Source organism: Symphalangus syndactylus, chromosome 3 (genome assembly GCF_028878055.3).
Source record: "Symphalangus syndactylus isolate Jambi chromosome 3, NHGRI_mSymSyn1-v2.1_pri, whole genome shotgun sequence".
Classification (NCBI taxonomy): Eukaryota; Metazoa; Chordata; class Mammalia; order Primates; family Hylobatidae; genus Symphalangus; species Symphalangus syndactylus.
Genome location: NC_072425.2, coordinates 120243670 through 120262890, shown reverse-complemented (window position 1 = coordinate 120262890; position 19221 = coordinate 120243670). Strand labels below are relative to the sequence as shown.

At 37.0% G+C, this 19221-nt stretch overlaps 1 protein-coding gene across 3 annotated transcripts in view; it reads right to left on the bottom strand.

Annotated features, from left to right (window-relative positions):
* Positions 1–19221, bottom strand: part of DYNC2H1 (dynein cytoplasmic 2 heavy chain 1) — a 380304-nt gene that overhangs the window by 242629 nt on the left and 118454 nt on the right. For all 3 annotated transcript variants that reach the window (XM_055272928.2, XM_055272929.2, XM_055272930.2), the window contains exons 56-61: positions 15170–15283; positions 14414–14574; positions 13042–13165; positions 12107–12228; positions 3858–3944; positions 1050–1176 (exon numbers count right to left, since the gene is read on the bottom strand). In XM_055272928.2, coding sequence (XP_055128903.1) covers positions 1050–1176; positions 3858–3944; positions 12107–12228; positions 13042–13165; positions 14414–14574; positions 15170–15283 — 735 coding nt within the window. The remainder of the gene's footprint in view (positions 1–1049; positions 1177–3857; positions 3945–12106; positions 12229–13041; positions 13166–14413; positions 14575–15169; positions 15284–19221) is intronic.

Below are 19221 nucleotides of genomic sequence, written 5' to 3'. Positions count from 1 at the left end.
TGGGCGGCCGGGCAGAGGCGCTCCTCACTTCTTCCCAGACGGGGCGGCCGGGCAGAGGGGCTCCTCACTTCCCAGACGGGGCGGCCGGGCAGAGGTGCTCCTCACATCCCAGATGATGGATGGCGGGGCAGAGGCGCTCCTCACTTCCCAGACGGGGCGGCCGGGCAGAGACGCTCCTCACTTCCCAGACGGGGCGGCCGCGCAGAGGCGCTCCTCGCTTCCCAGATGGGGCGGCCGGGCAGAGGCGCTCCTCACTTCCCAGACGGGGCGGCCGGGCAGAGGCGCTCCTCACTTCCTAGATGGGGCGGCCGCGCAGAGGCGCTCCTCACTTCCCAGACGGGGCGGCCGGGCAGAGGCGCTCCTCACATCCCAGACGATGGGCAGCCAGGCAGAGACGTTCCTCACTTCCTAGACGAGGTGGTGGCTGGGCAGAGGCGCTCCTCACTTCCCAGACGGGGCGGCCAGGCAAAGGAGCTCCTCATAACCCAGACGATGGGCGGCCAGGCAGAGACGCTCCTCACCTCCCAGACGGGGCAGCGGCCAGGCAGAGGCTGCAATCCCAGCACCCTGGGAGGGCAAGGCAGGCGGCTGGGAGGCGGAGGCTGCAGCGAGCCAAGACCACGCCACCGCACTCCAGCCCGGGCAACACCAAGCACCGAGTGAGCGAGCCTCCGTCTGCAGTCCCAGCACCTCGGGAGGCCGAGGCGGGCAGACCATTCGAGGTCAGGAACTGGAGACCAGCCTGGCCGACATGGCGAAACCGCGCCTTCAGCCAAAGGAGAAAAACCAGGGAGGGGTGGTGGCGCGTGCCGGCAATCGCAGGCAGCCCGCAGGCCAGGGCAGGAGAATCACGGGAGCCTGCAGCGAGCTGAGTGTACTCCAGCCTGGGCCACAGAGGGAAGAAAAGAAAGAAGAAAAGAAGAACGCAAGAAGGAAGGAAGGAAGGGAGGAAGGGAGGAAGGGAGGGAGGGAGGGAGGAAGGAAGGAAGGAAGGAAGGGATTCCTGCATTTTAAAGGTAGACTCCTCATGGCCCCTCTCTCAAACAAACCTGTGCATTCCATCTCTTATGTTCTCTATCAAGCTGATTAATTAAGACTTCTGCAGCTTTGATTGTTTCTTGTGCTTTGCTTACTTCAGCCTGAAGTTTGGCAGCTTCGGAAGTCCTGCTCTGAAATCTATGTAAACATTAAAATTTAATTAAAAGCAACAAGGATTTGGGAGAGATTTAATGAAATTATCCATAGGTAATAAAGTAAACTTTTATGCCGTAATTTAATTAATGATAATACTATTAATGTTTGCATACAAAGTATCATTAATAGAAGAGACAAATAAACCAACGCGCGCGCGCACGCACACACACACACACACACACACATATATAAAGTGTAGCATTCTCTACCTCAAAAAACTTGACAGGGCCTCCAAGCTGTACTGCATTATATAAAAATTTGCCAATACGGCATTCAAGGCACTGTCCTAAACATCCCATCTGTCTTTCTAGTTTTATTTCATTATATTACTGATCAGCAAAACCATTAATATATGTCAATATCGGAAGAATTTTACATTATCAGTAAATATCCTATCCTTTATCTCCAGTGTTCTTCAGAATGTTCCATTTGCCTAGAGTATCTTCCAACCACACCCTTCCTCACCCCACAGCCCAACCCCCTCTAACATTTACCACTAAAAATACAAATAAAATTTCAAAATTCATTTTAGTACATTATATATCATCTCTCCCTGTATTCATTGATCTTTATAATTTTCTTTTTAAATTATTTTCCTTGAAAAATATGTGTGTGGTTTTATTAAATGTAATAGTAATATTTGACATGATTATTTAGTCATTCAACAAATATGTGTAAGTGCTTATAATATGCTCAGGGTGGTGCCAAGCATCAAAAAAAAATAAAACCAGCATTTAATTATCCAGAACAGTTCAAGCTAAGTATTATAAATCTTATGCTATACATATGTAAACTTAAACCCAAAGAAATTATTGCTCAGGTTCTCATCAATAATCAGCAGAGGATATAAAATTCATACACAGATGTGGCTGGCATTAAGTTGCATGTACTTTACGGCATATTTCATTGTCTTTCTAAGTGCCTTCTTCATAAGACTCTAGAACCAATCTGTCCAATATAGACAAATAGCCACTGGCCACTTTGTGGCTATTTAAATTTAAATTATTAAAGATAAATAAAATTTTAAATTTAATTCCTCAGTCATATTACAAACATCACAAGTGCTCAGTAACCACATATGACTATTGGCTACCATATTGGATAACACAGAGCACAGAACATTTCCATAATCTCATGAAGTTCCATTAAACAGCACTGTTCTAAAACCTGGACATGGAAAGCTGCATCTTTATTGACCACAACATTTCATATTACACCTTGAACATGGTTTTGCAATGAATATTTGTTGCATTAAATCAACTCTCATATCTCTGTATAAGTTGTATTAGAAATGGAAACCATCTCTTTAATTTTGTAAAATTAGAATTTAAAAATTGATAGATCATGCTTATTTTTCAAGTCCTTTATTCTTTGTTGATATATAAGAAAATAAGACTGTTACTCATGGCCTAGAGTCAATTAAACCTTAATTAAGGATCATAATAAGTAACAGCATGGTAACCAACATTAATTCATTCTCGACAATGACTCTATAATGAAAAATGTCATTCTGTTTTATTTAAAATTAAAAGTTAATTCCAAAAGTTCTTATAATAATACTTCCAAAATAATGGTAGTATGGTGCAATGGTTAAGAGCAGAAACTTTATGGAATTAGACAAATCTAGTATCTAACATGGCTTAGTATTTTACTAGCTGCTCAACTTCAGACAAAAAAGACTATATAATTTTAACCTTCCTAATCTGCTAAATAGAAATAGATTTACTTCTCATCATTGTTTTAAGGATTAAAGAAATAAATACACAAATTACCCAGTATAACACCTAACACAGCAAGTGACTAATAAATGAAGTCAAAACATTGCTATAACAAGCTAATTATTCAATAAATATTTGAGAATTACCTGAATATTAAGTGCTGATTGTGAGCACATGACAGTGAAAATAATACATTATACTTATTTTTCTTATACTTCTCTAATAATACCTGGAAAAAAATGTGAATTATTTCCTATATTTCTAACATAATAATTGTTCAGGAATATTGAAAACACTGGGTTTATTGGTTTGGGGTTTTCTTTTCGGTTTGCTTTTTTTCTGTAAGTATTTCTCTATAAGTATATATTAGTGAGACAGAAAGAGAAACGGAAGAAGAGAGGGGAAGAGAGAAACACAGAGAGAGAGAGAGAGAGAGAAAATTGTTTCCTGAACATAGAGAAAAAATTCATAGTTTTAATCTGATTAATTTCGTGGTAAAATAATTAGTTTTGCTTCCATTAAAAAAGGAAGTATGACACACCACTTCAACATACACTGTATTAAATTAGATATTATTCAGTTTTTCAATCTTCACAACTTTTAAAAGAAAATGCTCTAACATTTATAATTCCCATACCAATATTTTCTACCCTGTACTAAATAGGATGCATGAAAGACTTTAAGACTAATAATATTCAAAAATGATCCTTAACTTGAGTATAATATTTGCATGAAGAAATTTTTTTTAACACAAAAGAGAAAAAAGTTAAAAGGATAGAATTTTTAAACATAATAATGTACCCTTAAAAAGATTATAGACTACTGGGTCCCACAGCATCATCTGACATAAGAGTCTAAATCTTAAAAGTCAAAACAAGAAAGAAATCAAGATGTCAAATAATCACTCTCAGCATTACCCAAAATACACTTCAAAATATAACTTACTTTTCTTTGAGTTCTGATACCTTTTGACCAACAGAATTAAGAAGCTCTTCTAGTTTCCTTTTTCTGTCTTCGGTTTTCTTCAGATTCCTAAAATATAACTCAATATTATACAAGTCGTTCTATTTTACATATCAACTATAAAGCAGCAGCAGCACCTTAAAATGTAATCATATGACAATTAAAACTGTCAGTAACTCAATATTACAACACCTTTACTTAGAATTTAATTTGAAAAGCAACGCTAAAATTAAAAGTGTTTCCTCTGACCCAACTATACCACTTCTAGGAATTTATATTTAAAAACACTCATACGTGTACATTTCTGGATAAAAATGGTAAACATATTTATTTATCTTCTATCTCTTCTAGAATCCTACTAAAATGAAGCCAAGAAAATAAGAAAGATACATATGCACAGAGATCAAAAGAGGAAAGTATGAAATAGGAGAAATTTCAAAAATAATTTTCTTTTTTTAAGAGACAGAGTCTCACTCTCTTTCTCAGGCTACAGTGCAGTGGTGCGATCAGAGCCCACTGCAGCCTCCAACTCCTAGGCTCAAGCAATCTTCCCACCTCAGCCTCCTGCACCCTCAAAGTTCAATAAAATTTTAAAAAGTAATAGCTAACATACCAGAACGCAAAAAGCCAAAAGCTAAAATGCCTATACGAAGAGGAGCCAAAAAAAAGCAGAATCCTAAAATGTTCAGAAAATGTAAACAGATACTTCTGAAGGTAACAATAAAGCTAAATACAGAAGATTATTTAATAATTGATATTACAAAGAGTTTGACCTCAGAATCCATGCTCTATTGGGAGCTAACTACCTCTAATATAACCCAGAATGCTGCAAGTCTAGCTTATGCCCTTACTAATCTCCATCAACCTCTATGCACACATCCTAGGTGAAAGATATATTCTTTTACAGTAAAATGACTGACACCCTATACTCAAAATACCCGCAAATATTAAGGGGTTGCCATAAAATGGCCAGTCCATATTTGATCACCTTACAGTGATGCTCAGCAGCCAAGGAGCCCAGGCCACACACTCAGGGCTTCCAGCCAGACTCCTAAAACTCATGATTAATAACTAACAGCCAAAGATCAGACAGGTCAAGAAAGCTTCCTAACTCCCTAAAAATATGGGGAAACATGCAAACACTGGGAATCAACGTAGCATTAGACTTTTTAAAAGCAACACTGAACTCTAGAAGAGAGTACAGCAGGGGTTCTCAAACTTTAGTGTACACCAAAATTACCTGTCAAAACAGAAATTGCGAGGCCTTACTGTCCCCTCCCCCACAATATATCTGAATCAGAATCAGTTAGTTTGAGTGGAGTTCAAAAATCTGCACTTTTAACAAGTTCCAAAGTGATGCTGATGCTGCTGGTCTAGGAACCAAATTTTGAGAATTGCTGCAATAGAATAAGGCCTTCAAAATTGTGAGCTAAAACTATTTCTAGTCTAGTATTTAAACACAACCCAATTATTGATCACATACAATAATATATTATAGATACTTTTAGACATGCAAATCCCAAAATATCTTCCAGCCCATATACTCTTTCTACCATGGAAGATGTGTTCTAGAAACCTGAAGAACTAAAAGAAGGAAGAGAAAGACAGGAATTCATAATAAAAGAATACAATAGGTAATCTCTAGAACAATGCTGAAAAGAAGCCCCAAGACAACAGCCTTAAGCAGCAGGCCTAAAGCTAAGAAAAAATAAATAGAACACACAGATCAATGAAGATGTTTCAGGGCTCTGACAGAGAAACTATGGATAAATTTGTGATATGTAAACAGAAAAATATAATCAACTAAAAAAAGGAGGCAATTCTTATATGAAGAACCAAAAAGTGTACAAGAAAGGAAATAAGATGAATAAATTTTAATACACAGTAGGAAATGAATAGATAACGTCAAAAATTGAACAATCAAGAATATCGATCAATTAGGATTAAGATGATAGATAGCAGGCAGGACTAGCTTGCAGCTCCCACTCAGACTGACAGAGCAGCATGTGGAAACTTACATGGTGAACTTTTGCTGCAAGAACTACTGCAGGAACATACTAGGAAAGCCAAAAGGATCCATAGACCCTTTGAAGGAACTGGGTCACCACTGCAGGCTCCCTGAGATACCGAAAAATTTAAGTCTGCTTGCTTGACGGAAGGCTCCTGGTCTGGGGCAAGTTCTCAGCCCTGGTCACTGGCTGCCTGGAAATACATTTGGTGCTGTTGGGGCATGGTGGGAGTGAGACCAGCCTTTAGGACTGCAGACTACATAGGAGGCCGGTGAGGCCTGTGCCTGCTGGCTTTCCCCCACTACCCTGGGTGACCCATATGGCTCAGCAGAGGTAGCCATAATCCCCCTGGGAATATAATTACATTGGACTGGAAACCACACCCCCATCCCCCACAGCAGCCACAACAAGCCCCACCAAAGGAGAGGCTGAGCTCAGACACATCTATCCCTGCCCCCACCAGGTGGTCTTTCTCTACCCACCCTGGTAGGCAAAAACAAAGGTCATAATATCTTGAAAGCTCTAAGGCCCTGCCTACCCCCTGAGAAACCTGAATAAGTAACCAGGTGTCCCTCAGGCAAGTTTGCATCCTCCCTATAGGACCACAGCTGATGCACTCTTGAAAGCGCCAGCTCCTGGCTGGAGGCCAACCAAGACAAAACCAGCACACTAAACAAAAACACAACCAAGGACCATCACAGAGTTCACTTCATTCCCCTGCTACCTCCAGTGAAGCAGGTGCTGGTATCCACAGCTAAGATACCTGAAGACAGATCACATCACAGGACTCTGTGCAGACACTCCCCAACACCAGCCCAGAGCCGAGTAGCTATGCTGGGTAGCTAGACCCAGAAGTGCAAAAACAATCACTACAGTTCAGATCTCAGAAACACCCATTCCTAGGGGAAGGGAAAGACCACCACAGCAAGGGAGCACCCCGTGAGACAAAAGAATCTGACCAGCTGCCCTTGAATCCCAGATCTTCCCTCTGACATAGTCTACCCAAATGAGAAGGAACCAGAAAAACAATTGTGGTAATATGACAAAACAAGGTTCTTTAACACCCCCAAAAGATTATACCAGCTCATCAGCAATGGATCCAAACCTCCCATCTCAATACTAACACTGAATGTAAATGGCATAAATGCTCCACTTAAAAGATACACAATGGCAGAATGGATAAGAATTCACCAACCAAGTTTCTGCTGTCTAAAAGAGACTCAGCTGACACAATAAGGACTCACGTAAACTTCAGGTAAAGGGGTGGAAAAACATATTCCATGCAAATGGACACCAAAAGTAAGCAAGAGTAGCTATTCTTATATCAGACATAACAAACTTTAAAGCAACAGCAATTAAAAAAGACAAAGAGGGACATTATATAACGATAAAAGGACTAGTCCAACAGGAAAATACCACAATCCTAAGCATATATGCACCTAACAATGGAAGTCCCAAATTTATAAAACAATTACTACTAGACCTAAGAAATGAGATAAACATCAACACAATAATAGTGAGAAACTTTAATACTCCACTGACAGCACTAGACAAGTCATCAAGACAGAAAGTCAACAAACAAATAATGGACTTAAACTATACCCTACAACAAATGGACTTAACAGATATTTACAGAGCATTCTAGCCAATGACAGCAGAATATACATTCTATTCATCAGCACATGGAACATTCTCCAAGATAGACCATATGACAGGCCACAAAACAAGTCTCAGTACATTTAAGAAAATCGAAATTATATCAAGTACTCTCTCAGACCACTGTGGAATAAAACTGGAAATCAACTCCAAAAGGGACCTTCAAAACGATGCAAATACGTGGAAATTAAATAACCTGCTCCTGAATGATTGTTGGGTCAACAATGAAATCAAAATGGAAATTGAAAAATTGTTTGAACTGAATTATAATAGTAATACAACCTATCAAAACCTCTAGCATACAGCAAAGGTGGTGCTAAGAGGAAAGCTCATAGCATTAAATGCCTATATCAAAAAGTATGAAAGAGTATAAATAGACAATCTAAGGTCACACCTCATGGAACTGAAGAAACAAGAACAATCCAAACCCAAACCCAACAGAAAAAAAAATAACGAAGATTAGAACAGAACTAAATGAAATTGAAACAAAAAAAATACAAAATATAAATGAAACAAAAAGTTTGTTCTTTGAAAAAGTAAAATTGATAGACCATTTGCAAGATTAACCAAGAAAAGAAACGAAAAGATACAAATTAGCTCAATTAGAAAGAAATGGGAGATGTTACAACTGACACCACAGAAATACAAAAAATTATTCAAGGCTACTGTGAACACCTTTATGCATATAAACTAGAAAACCCTGAGGAGACAGATAAATTACTGGAAATATACAACCCACCTAGATTAAACCAGGAAGATATAGAACCTCTGAACAGACCAATAACAAGCAGCAGGATTGAAATGGTAATTTTAAAATTGATGGATTCACAGCTGAATTCTATAAGACATTCAAAGAAGAATTGGTACCAATCCTATTGACATTATTCAAAAACACAGAGAAGGTGGGAATCCTTCCTAAATCAATCTATGAAGCCAATATCACCCTAATACCAAAACCAGGAAAGGACATAACAAAAAAAGAAAACTATAGACCAATATCCCTGATGAACACAGATGCAAAAATCCTCAACAAAACACTAGTGAACCAAATCCAATAGCATATCAAAAAGATAATCCACCATGATCAACTGGGTTTCATACCAGGGATGCAGGTTTAACATACGTTAAGTCAATAAATGTGATACACCACATAAACAGAATTAAAAACAAATATCACATAATCATCTCAACAGACACAGACAAAGTATTTAACAAAATCCAGTGTCCCTTTATGATTAAAATCTTCAGCAAAATTGGCACAGAAGGGACATACCTTAAGGTAATAAAAGCCATCTATGACAAACCCACAGCCAACATTATACTGAATGGGGAAAAGTGGAAAGCATTCCCCATGAGAACTGGAACAAGAGACAAGGATGCCCACTTTCACCACTTCTATTCAACATTGCACTATAAGTTCTAGCCAGAACAATCATACAAGAGAAAGAAATAAAGGGCATCCAAATTGGTAAAGTGGAAGCTAAACTGCCACTGTTTGCTGATGATACTATTATATACCTAGAAAACCCTAAAGATTCATCCAAAAAGCTCCTAGAACTGGTAAATGAATACAGCAAAGTTTCAGAACATAAAATTCATGTACACAAATCAGTAGCTCTGCTATACACCAATGCACCCACACTGAGAATCAAATCAAGAACTCAGCTCCTTTTACAGTAGCTGCAAAAAAAAAAAAAAAAAAACTTAGGAATACACCTAACCAAGGATATGGTTACAAACAAATCATACAAACAAATGGAAACATATCCCATGCTCACAGATGGGTAGAATCGATATTGTGAAAATGACCATACTGCCAAAAGCAATCTACAAACTCAATGTGATTCCCATCACAATACCACCATCATTCTTCACAGAAGTAGAAAAAACAATCCTAAAATTCATATGGAACCAAAAAAGAACCTGCATAGCCAAAGCAAGAGTAAGCAAACAAATAAATCTGGAGGCATCACATTACCCAACCTCAAACTATACTACAAGGCCACAGTCACCAAAACAGCATTGCACTGGTATAAAAATAGGCACATAGACCAACAGAACAGAAGAGAAAATCCAGAAATAAACCCAAATACTTACAGCCAACTGATCTTTCACAAAGCAAACAAAAACATAGAGTAGGGAAAGGATGCCGTATTCAACCAATGGTGCTGGGGTAATTGGAAAGCCCCATGTAGAAGAATGAAACTGGATCCTCGTCTCTCACCCTATACAAAAATCAACTCAAGATGGATCATAGACTTAAATCTAAGACCTGAAACCATAACCATTCTAGAAGACAACATCAGAAATACTCTTATAGACATTGGCTTAGGTAAAGACTTCATGACCAAGAAGCCAAAAGCAAATGCGACAAATACAAAGATAAACAGACAGGACTTAATTAAACTAAAATCCTTCTGCACAGCAAAAGAAATAATCAGCAGAGTTAACAGACAACACACAGAGTAGGTGAAAATGTTCACAATCTATACATCCAACAAAGGACTAATATCCAGAATCTACAACAAGCTCTAACAAATCAGCAAGAAAAAAAGCAAACAACTCCATCAAAAAGTGGGCTAAGAACATTAATAGACAATTCTCAAAAGAAGATATACAAATGGCCAACAAGCATATGGAAAAATGCTCAACATCATTAATTATCAGAGAAATGCAAATCAAAACCACAATCCAGTACCACCTCACTCTTGCAAAAATGGCCATAATACAAAAATCAAAAAATAATAGATGTTGGTGGGGATGCAGTGAAAAGGGAACACTTTTACACTGTTGGTAGGAACGTAAACCAGTACAACCACTATGGAAAACAGTGTGGAGACTCCTTAAAGAACTAAAAGTAGATCTACTCTTTGATCCAGCAATTCTACTACTAGGTATCTACCCAGAGGAAAAGAAGACATTATATGGAAAAGATACTTGCACACGCATGTTTGTAGCAGCACAAATTGCAATGGCAAAAATATGGAACCAACCCAATGCCCACCATTCAATGAGTGGATAAAGAGAATGTGATATATATATACACCACGGAATACTACTCAGCCACAAAAAGAAACAAAATAATGGCATTTGCAACAATCTGGATGGAATTGGAGACTGATATTCTAAGTAAAGTATCTCGGGAATGGAAATCCAAACATCGTACATTCTCACTCATGAAGGAGCTAAGCTATAAGGACGCAAAGGCATAAGAATGAGGCATTGGACTTTGGAGTCTCGGGGGAAAGGGCAGGGGGTGGCAAGAGATAAAAGACTACACATTAGGTATAGTGTAACACTGCTCAGATGATGGCTGCACCAAAATCTCAGAAATCACCACTAAAGATCTCATTCATGTAACCAAACACCACTTGTTCCCAAAAACCTACTGAAATTTTTTTTTTTTTTTAAAAAAGAACATAAACCTTTTGGTCTGCATTTAGAACAAAAGAGATAAAATATATTTCTGACTTAGTAACGATAGCAAATTAGAACCATAAGCTCTAATAGTAAGTGGTTAAATCTTCCTCCTACCTGCCCACACACTGTTTTGGAAAATATATGCTAAGCATTTCCTAGAACTTAGAAGGTAAAAACAAATATAAAAGCCTTTAATTTCCAGCCGGGCATGGTGGCTCATGCCTGTAATCCCAGCACTTTGGGAGGCGGAGGTGGGCGGATCACTAGGTCAGGAGATGGAGACCATCTTGGCCAACATGGTGAAACCCCTTCTCTACTAAAATACAAAAAACTAGCCAGGTGTGGTGGCACATGCCTGTAATCCCAGCTACTTGGGAGGCTGAAGCAGGGGAATCACTTGAACCCGGGAGGCGGAGGTTGAAGTGAGCTGAGATCACGCCACTGCACTCCAGCCTGGCGACAGAGCAAGACTCTGTCTCTAAATAAATAAATAAATAAAAATAAAAGCCTTAAATTTCCAAAGCTTTCCTTTTGTACTTTAACATTATTCCTTGGCCAGGCGTGGTGGTCCACACCTGTAATCCCAGCACTTTGGGAGGCCGAGGCAGGTGAGTCACCTGAGGTAGGGAGTTCAAGACCAGCCTGACCAACATGGAGAAATTCCGTCTCTACTAAAAATACAAAATTAACTGGGCGTGGTGGCACATGCCTGTAATCCCAGCTACTCAGGAGGCTGAGACCGGAGAATCACTTGAACCTGGGAGGTGGAGGTTTTAGTGAGCCAAGATCACACCACTGCAATCCAGCCTGGGCAACAAGAGTGAAACTCTGTCACAACAACAACAACAAATATATATATATATATATATTCCTTTAAGAAACTTTGGCTCCTTCTAAAGGAACTTTTACCTAGCCTTCCAACAATAATGGTAAAGAAAAAGTGAGTCGGTTCTTCTCTCTCCTTCTAATTGCTTTCTTTTTTTGATCTGTTTTTAAATTTGTCTTTAATTGACTCATTTTATATATTTTAGTATTGTCAACTGCCATTTTACAAACACAGAAAAAATAAAAATAATAATATATTAAAACCTCATCAAACTGATGAAAATAAAGGTTAGAATTGTTTATATTTTATATTTCACTTACGATTCTAATCCTGCCTGTTCAATTTCCAAAGGATGAATTCGTTCCAAGACATGAGAATACTGGATATTGGCTTTCACCCAGGCAGCCAAAGGTGCAGCTGCAGTACTGGCACGCTTAGCATTCTGAAAAATCCATGAGAAGTGATTCAACATCCTTACTTAATTTCAAATGAAAGCAAAGTTAATTCTAACACACTTTATTTGGGCACTTATTAACTTGACCCAAATAAAGACGTTTTTGGCTTATAGCTAAAATAAAAATACAGTGAACTTCTATTTTAAGAGAAATATACATGAACTCTATTTTCACTTAAAAATAAATTTTTTGAACCACACAGAATCTTTAAAATAAAGATGTTTTATCAACATAATTTTCTATTAGTCACATTTCTAATGAATACATGTGTCATCAACAACAATGTTCGAGCATCAATTCTTTTTCTTCTATACATGTGATTTATCTTTATTAGATAAAAGCAGCTTTAAAACTATTGTAGTTGGTGTTAAAGAAGATGTACATAACATTTTGATTAAGGGATCTAAAACAATACCAGAATCATGAAATCTAAATTGTTCACTGAAATTAGATACCACTGTCCTAAAACAGATACCTGTTGTTATCTGACAAGTACACAAGAAAAAATAAAAGCACACCAGGACAATTGAAAGTTTAAAAAAAAAAAAAAAGCTGAGAACATTAACAGCAGATACAAAACTATTAAAACCACTCAGGATAATAAATCTCCCCTGCTACCTAGATTCTAATTTACCTGATTCTGATGGTTAATGCTTCCCAAATGTAATTCCTATAAGCTTATTTTTTTATTTTCATTTTTAGGTGATCTAAACAATTGGCAATGACAAAGCACCACATTTTAAAAAGCAGAATATTACATGGTATGGAAAAGCAAATTTATAGTATAACTTAAAAATTACCTTTGGATCAAAAGATCCTTTATTTTTAAAAAGAAGTTCTTCAACACTCTCTCTTATTTCCTTTGAAATATTTCGGGCATCAAAGGTTGCTATGTCTTCTCTCACACCTCTTTTTGCAAGGAAACTAAAATTAAAGCATATTTCCTTAAATGAGGCTAAATAAAATTTGCTGTTTCTGAAAAAAAATCAGTTTAACAAAATGGTGTATGCAATACTTTTAATCCATTAGTTAACAAAAATATGGTATTTAAAGCTTTAAGCTTCTAATGTATTATCCTTATTTTTGTTTGTTTGTTTTGAGACAGAGTCATGCTCTGTCACCCAGGCAGGAGTGCTCTGGTACAATCTCAGCTCACTGCAATCTCCACCTACTGGGCTCAAGCGATCCTCCCAGCTCAGCCTCCCAAGTAGCTGGGACCACAGGTGTGTGCCACCACACCAGGCTAATTTTTTTGTATTTTTGGTAGAGATGGGGTTTAACCATGTGGCCCAGGCTGGTCTTAAACTCCTGACCTAAAGTGCCTTGGCCTCCCAAAGTGCTGGGATTACAGGTGTGCCCAGCTGTATTATCGACTTTTTGTAGACAACAAAAACTCTAGAGAGATGTAGGACAGTCTTTCTAATGTTCTGTGAATAAACTAGGACAAGAAATGATATGAAAGAATCACAGTCTTGTTCTACTCAAATCCTTATCTGTGAACTATTAGGTACTCATATGTTCTAGGATATGCAAGAAAATTATCTGACTCCTTTTAAGATAACTTAAAGTGTTCTGTCTACCTATGTCCTCCCCCATCTCCAGATATAAAAGGAACTCTTTACTATCAACCTAAATACTAACAAGGAACTTAATATCGGCACAAACCATAACACAACTATTATAACATGAAACCTGAACCTGCATGGTTTCATATTTTGTTAATACCTTATTCTCTTCTAGTTTGCAGCTCCCTTTTATTATTTAAGGGTCTCCCTCTTTCTGTTTCTGTCTCTGTCTCTTTCCTTCTCTCAATAGTACAAAACTCTTAAGGATAGTGACTATATTTTCTTCAACAGTAAATCACAGTGAAATCACAGTCCTCTCTACTATGTATGGACCAAATATATTATTATATTTATTGAGAAATTTCTTAAAGATTCTAAGGTATTCCTTTTCTCCTCTTTTGACACTTTTAACAATCACTTATAGAGAAAGGAATATATAGATCTTGATATATGGTTACATAGAATACCTTGAAATTTCAAGCCAAAATGTACACCCATGTATTCAGATGAATTGCACTTTGAAAAACAATATAAGAAATATTTAAAACTATGAAAGAATGTGTCATTCATTGCCGAAATAATACTTTTCACAAATTGAAAAATTTACCTTTTCATGCTCACCCAAGATGTATCAAAGATACCCATCAACCTTAAAACTCCTTCAAGAATGTCTCTAATTATATCAGGTGGCATGCGTAGTGAGCGAATTTCTGAAAGTGATTCGGGCTTAATGTTTCCAACTGCTAGTTTAGCTTCATTGACTAAAGGCTAAAAGAGAAAAAGGCCATTTTTATCTTCAAATTATATATTTTTTTAAATCATTAACTCTTGAAAAATTATCTTTTATTGTCATTTATGCAAAATAACTATAGTTACTAATGTCCTCTCTCTTAAAATATCAAAATGCTTTAAATCATACAAGGTGTAAAAAATGTTCAAGTTGAGACAGTAAGACTTCTTGCCACCACAACTGCAATAATCTAATTTGGAAAATCTAACTTGTTTTGAGACAATTTGTCATTTTCAAGAGGCTCTTTATATCTTAGGACTAGCTGACTAATTTAATCAACTGGAGAAAAAGAGCTTAACAGTATATCTTAATTTACCTAACACATTTTTTCCCTCTACAATCAAAACCATATGGCTCATGGAAAACAACAATTATTTTTAATTATCATCCATTAATTTATACTTTTCCTGGAAGGCTTTCCTTCTTGTTCTCTTTTACAAGTAATATTTTGGTTGAAAACCACATTTTATAATACTATGAGAAAACAGCTTGAGTTACAAATAATGTTTAAATTCCTACATATAACTGGTAAGCAAAAATGTAAATGGATCTTAAGAATGTTTTTTAACTTACTTGTACTTCTTTTAATTCATCATCAATTTTATTTTTTCTTTCTTCAATTTTAACAACTTCTTCTGCTATTCTGTGCTTCAGTCTTTCAAGTTCTGTTTTTTGCTCACTAGCATCCTATAAGAATATTTAAGTGGCATTCCAATCAATTTTAATGCTTGATATTTAAAAGCATGAAATCCAAAATATAACATTTCAAAATAACATTTTCTATTAAATGTTTCCTAATACTAGTTTTGAATCTATGACAAGAGAGTTTCCAAAATGCCTGGGAAACCAATGATATATTTTACTCCATATTTTCTATCAGAAAGGTTTCAGTGCTTTAATTTTTTTCTACTTAGCAAAGCAATAAATGCTTTTTATATAAAATTTAAACAAGATAGAAATACATAATTTTCGCCGGGCGCGGTGGCTCACGCTTGTAATCCCAGCCCTTTGGGAGGCCGAGGCGGGCGGATCACGAGGTCAGGAGATCGAGACCACAGTGAAACCACGTCTCTACTAAAAATACAAAAAAAATTAGCCAGGCGTGGTGGCGGGCGCCTGTAGCCCCAGCTACTCGGAGAGGCTGAGGCAGGAGAATGGCGTGAACCCGGGAGGCGGAGCTTGCAGTGAGCTGAGATTGCGCCACTGCACTCCAGCCTGGGCGATAGAGTGAGACTCCATCTCAAAAAAAAAAAAAAAAAGAAATACATAATTTTCTCCTTTTTAATTTTAATTTTTTTTCAGATGGAGTCTTGCTCTTTCACCCAGGCTGGAGTGCAATAGCACGATTTCAGCTCATTCAACCTCCACCTCCCGGGTTCAAGTGATTCTCCTACCTCAGCCTCCCAAGTAGCTGGGATTACAGGTGCCTACCACCATGCCCAGCTAATTTTTATACTTTTAGTAGAGACGGGTTTTCGTCATGTTGGCCAGGCTGGTCTCGAACTCCCGACTTTGTGATGCACCCGCCTCAGCCTCCCAAAATGCTCGGATTACCGGCGTAAGCCACTGCGCCCAGCAGAAATACATAATTTTCAAGGTATGATTTTAATTTGTATTTCCTTGATTATTGATGAGGTTGAACATCTTTGTATATATTTGTCATTCCGAGTTTTTTTTTTCCTTTTTTTCTTTTTGAGACGGGGTCTCACTATGTTAATTAGGCTCCCAGACTCAAGGGGTCCCCCCCCACTTCAGCTTCCCAAGTAGCTGACATTAAAGGCATGTATTGCCATGCCCAGATCCTGAAATGCATAATTATTTAAATAATCATAATAAAACATATTGAACACTTAAACAGCCCAGGCACAGCTCATGGATTCCTTCTTTTATTAACCTCCTGTTCCAATTGGAAGGTTTCTCTATTCTGAGTTTGTATAGCATTTAATTTGCACTTTCTTTATGCCGTAAACCTAGAATTGCAAGCCTTAGAAGTTACACAATTTGGTATTTAAGCTATCTCTTCAGATAGTACTTTCTACAAAATACCAAACAGAAATATCTGCTATTTATAATTAAGCAAAATTATTAACTTATGAGATGCATAGTTATTCTCCTGGGTCTCTGCTGGATAATAAAATTAGCTACAGTCTTAGAAATATTGCTTCTCAGAACAGCACAGAGAAAAAAGTAGCACATACTCAATGTGTATTACCAATGTCACTAGCCAGAGAGTACACAAAGCACACATAGTGCCGAATATTTTCCTTTATAAACACATGGTAATCAACAGTGTTATCCTTTATGTGGTGTTTACTTTTTGATATTTCAAATAACTCTTTTAAGGTCAAAATAACTGATAGATTTTTTAACAATAAAAATGGCTGTCTTCATTAAGTAAATATTTATATTAATTTTGTTCCAAAATACCTTGAGAAAAAAAATATGTTAAAGTTTTACAGTATAAAAATCATATTTACATTTTCTGATGTATTACTTACCAGGTCAGGTACTCACTAATTTGATTTCTATCATAGTTTGGCTGTTTCTATAATTTCTTACAAAGGAATCATACAGTATACATTCTTTCGTGTCTGGCTGTTTTCACTTACGTGTAATGCTTCTAAGATTTATCACGTTTTCATTTCTCTTAGCTAAAAATCTGAAAGTGGGACTGCTGGCTGACGTACTAAGATATGTTTAACTTTATGAGACTGTGTCAAACTTTTGAAAAGTAACTGTAGCATTATTCATTTCCTCCAGCAATTACAAGAGTTCCAGATGCTCCACACGGCCTTGCCATACTAGACTGAGGTGTTTTCAGTCTTTTTATTTTACCCGTTCTAGTGGATATGTAGCAGCATATCACTGGGACTTTAGCTTACACTTACTTGATGATAATGAAATTAAGCATCTTTTCATGTGTTTACTGTCCCTTTATATGTCTTCTTTCATAAATGGTCTGCTCAAATCTTTTGTTCATTGTTAAACTGGATTTTTGTTTTGCTATTATTGAGTTGTAGTATTTTTAAAATTCTGAATAGAAGTTCTTTATCAAATATATGTTTTGTAAATATTTTCTCTCAGTCTGTGACTTGCCTTTTCATCTCAGAATTTATTTCAAAGAGCAGAAGTTTTCATTTTGATGAAATCCAATTTATCAATTTTCTTTTTCTATTTTAATATCACATCGAACAAGTCTTTGCCTCACCAAGGTCATAAAGATGTACTCCTGTGCTTTCTTCTAAGTTTTATAATTTAATGTTCTACACTTAGATCCATCATCCACATTGTGTAAATTTTTGTGTAAGTTAAAAGGTAAAGTTTCTGGGCTTTTTCTTTCTCTACCTGGATATCTAAATATCCAGCACTATTTTTTAAAAAGACTATCTTTCCCCATTTAATTGGCATTTTTGTGTAAAATCAACTGACCACATTCCAGTGATCTCTATGCCTAATATCACACTAATATCAGATTGCCTTATGATTACTGAAAAGTGACTCTTGAAATCCTAAGTCCCATAACTTTAAGATTTTTCACGCCACTTACTTTTTAATTGAGATATATACATTAGTCTGATGAATATTAAAGTTAATTTTCATAAAAGAGGCATTAGACTAGTGCCTAGTTGACAAGGTAACAGTCACCAAGATGGAGATGGGGAAACATATTTGAGGCATAATCAGGGAACTAAAATTGACAGAATTTAATGACTCATTACATTAAGGGATAAGGTAACAAAAGTCTCAGTATAATATAATTTATAAGTTCTGTCTTAAATAATTAGTGTATATTATAGTACAATAACCTGAGGAAAGAAATACAGAAAAGAAAACTCGTAAGTTCAGTTTTGAACCTGTTTCAAATTGTAATGCCCAAGAGACTTCCAAGAAGACATGTTTAACAGATAAAATTGAATTTTGTTTTTTTTTTGAGAGAGTCTTGCTCTGTCACTCAGGCTGGAGAGCAGTGGCATGATTTCAGCTCATTGTGCAACCTCTGCCTCTCAAACTCAAGCAATCCTCCTACCTCAGCCTCCTGAGTAGCTGGGACTACAGGCACGTGCCACCACACTCAGCTAATTTTTACTTTTTTTGTAGAGATAAGGTCTCACTGTATTGCCCAGCCTGGTCTTAAATTCATGGGCTCAAGCGATCTTCCCACTCAGCTTCCCAAAGAGCTAGGATTACAGGCATGAGGGACCATGCCCTGCCAGTAATTGAGTAAGTCTGAAGCTAATAAGAGGGGTTAGGATAAAGAATAAAAAAGATGAATTTGAAAACAGTTATATGTAGTTGGTAGTAAGAGCAATATAATGAACAAGATCATCCTGAAAGAGCATGCAGACATAAAATATTGGGGTAAGGAAGGAACTCAGAGAAATCTCCTCTGAAAGCGTTCAACAGACGCTTGTGGAGCATCTGGAACTCTTGTAATTGCTGGAGGAAATGAATAATGCTACAGTTACTTTTCAAAAGTTTGACACAGTCTCATAAAGTTAAACATATCTTAGTACGTCAGCCAGCAGTCCCACTTTCAGATTTTTAGCTAAGAGAAATGAAAACGTGATAAATCTTAGAAGCATTACACGTAAGTGAAAACAGCCAGACACGAAAGAATGTATACT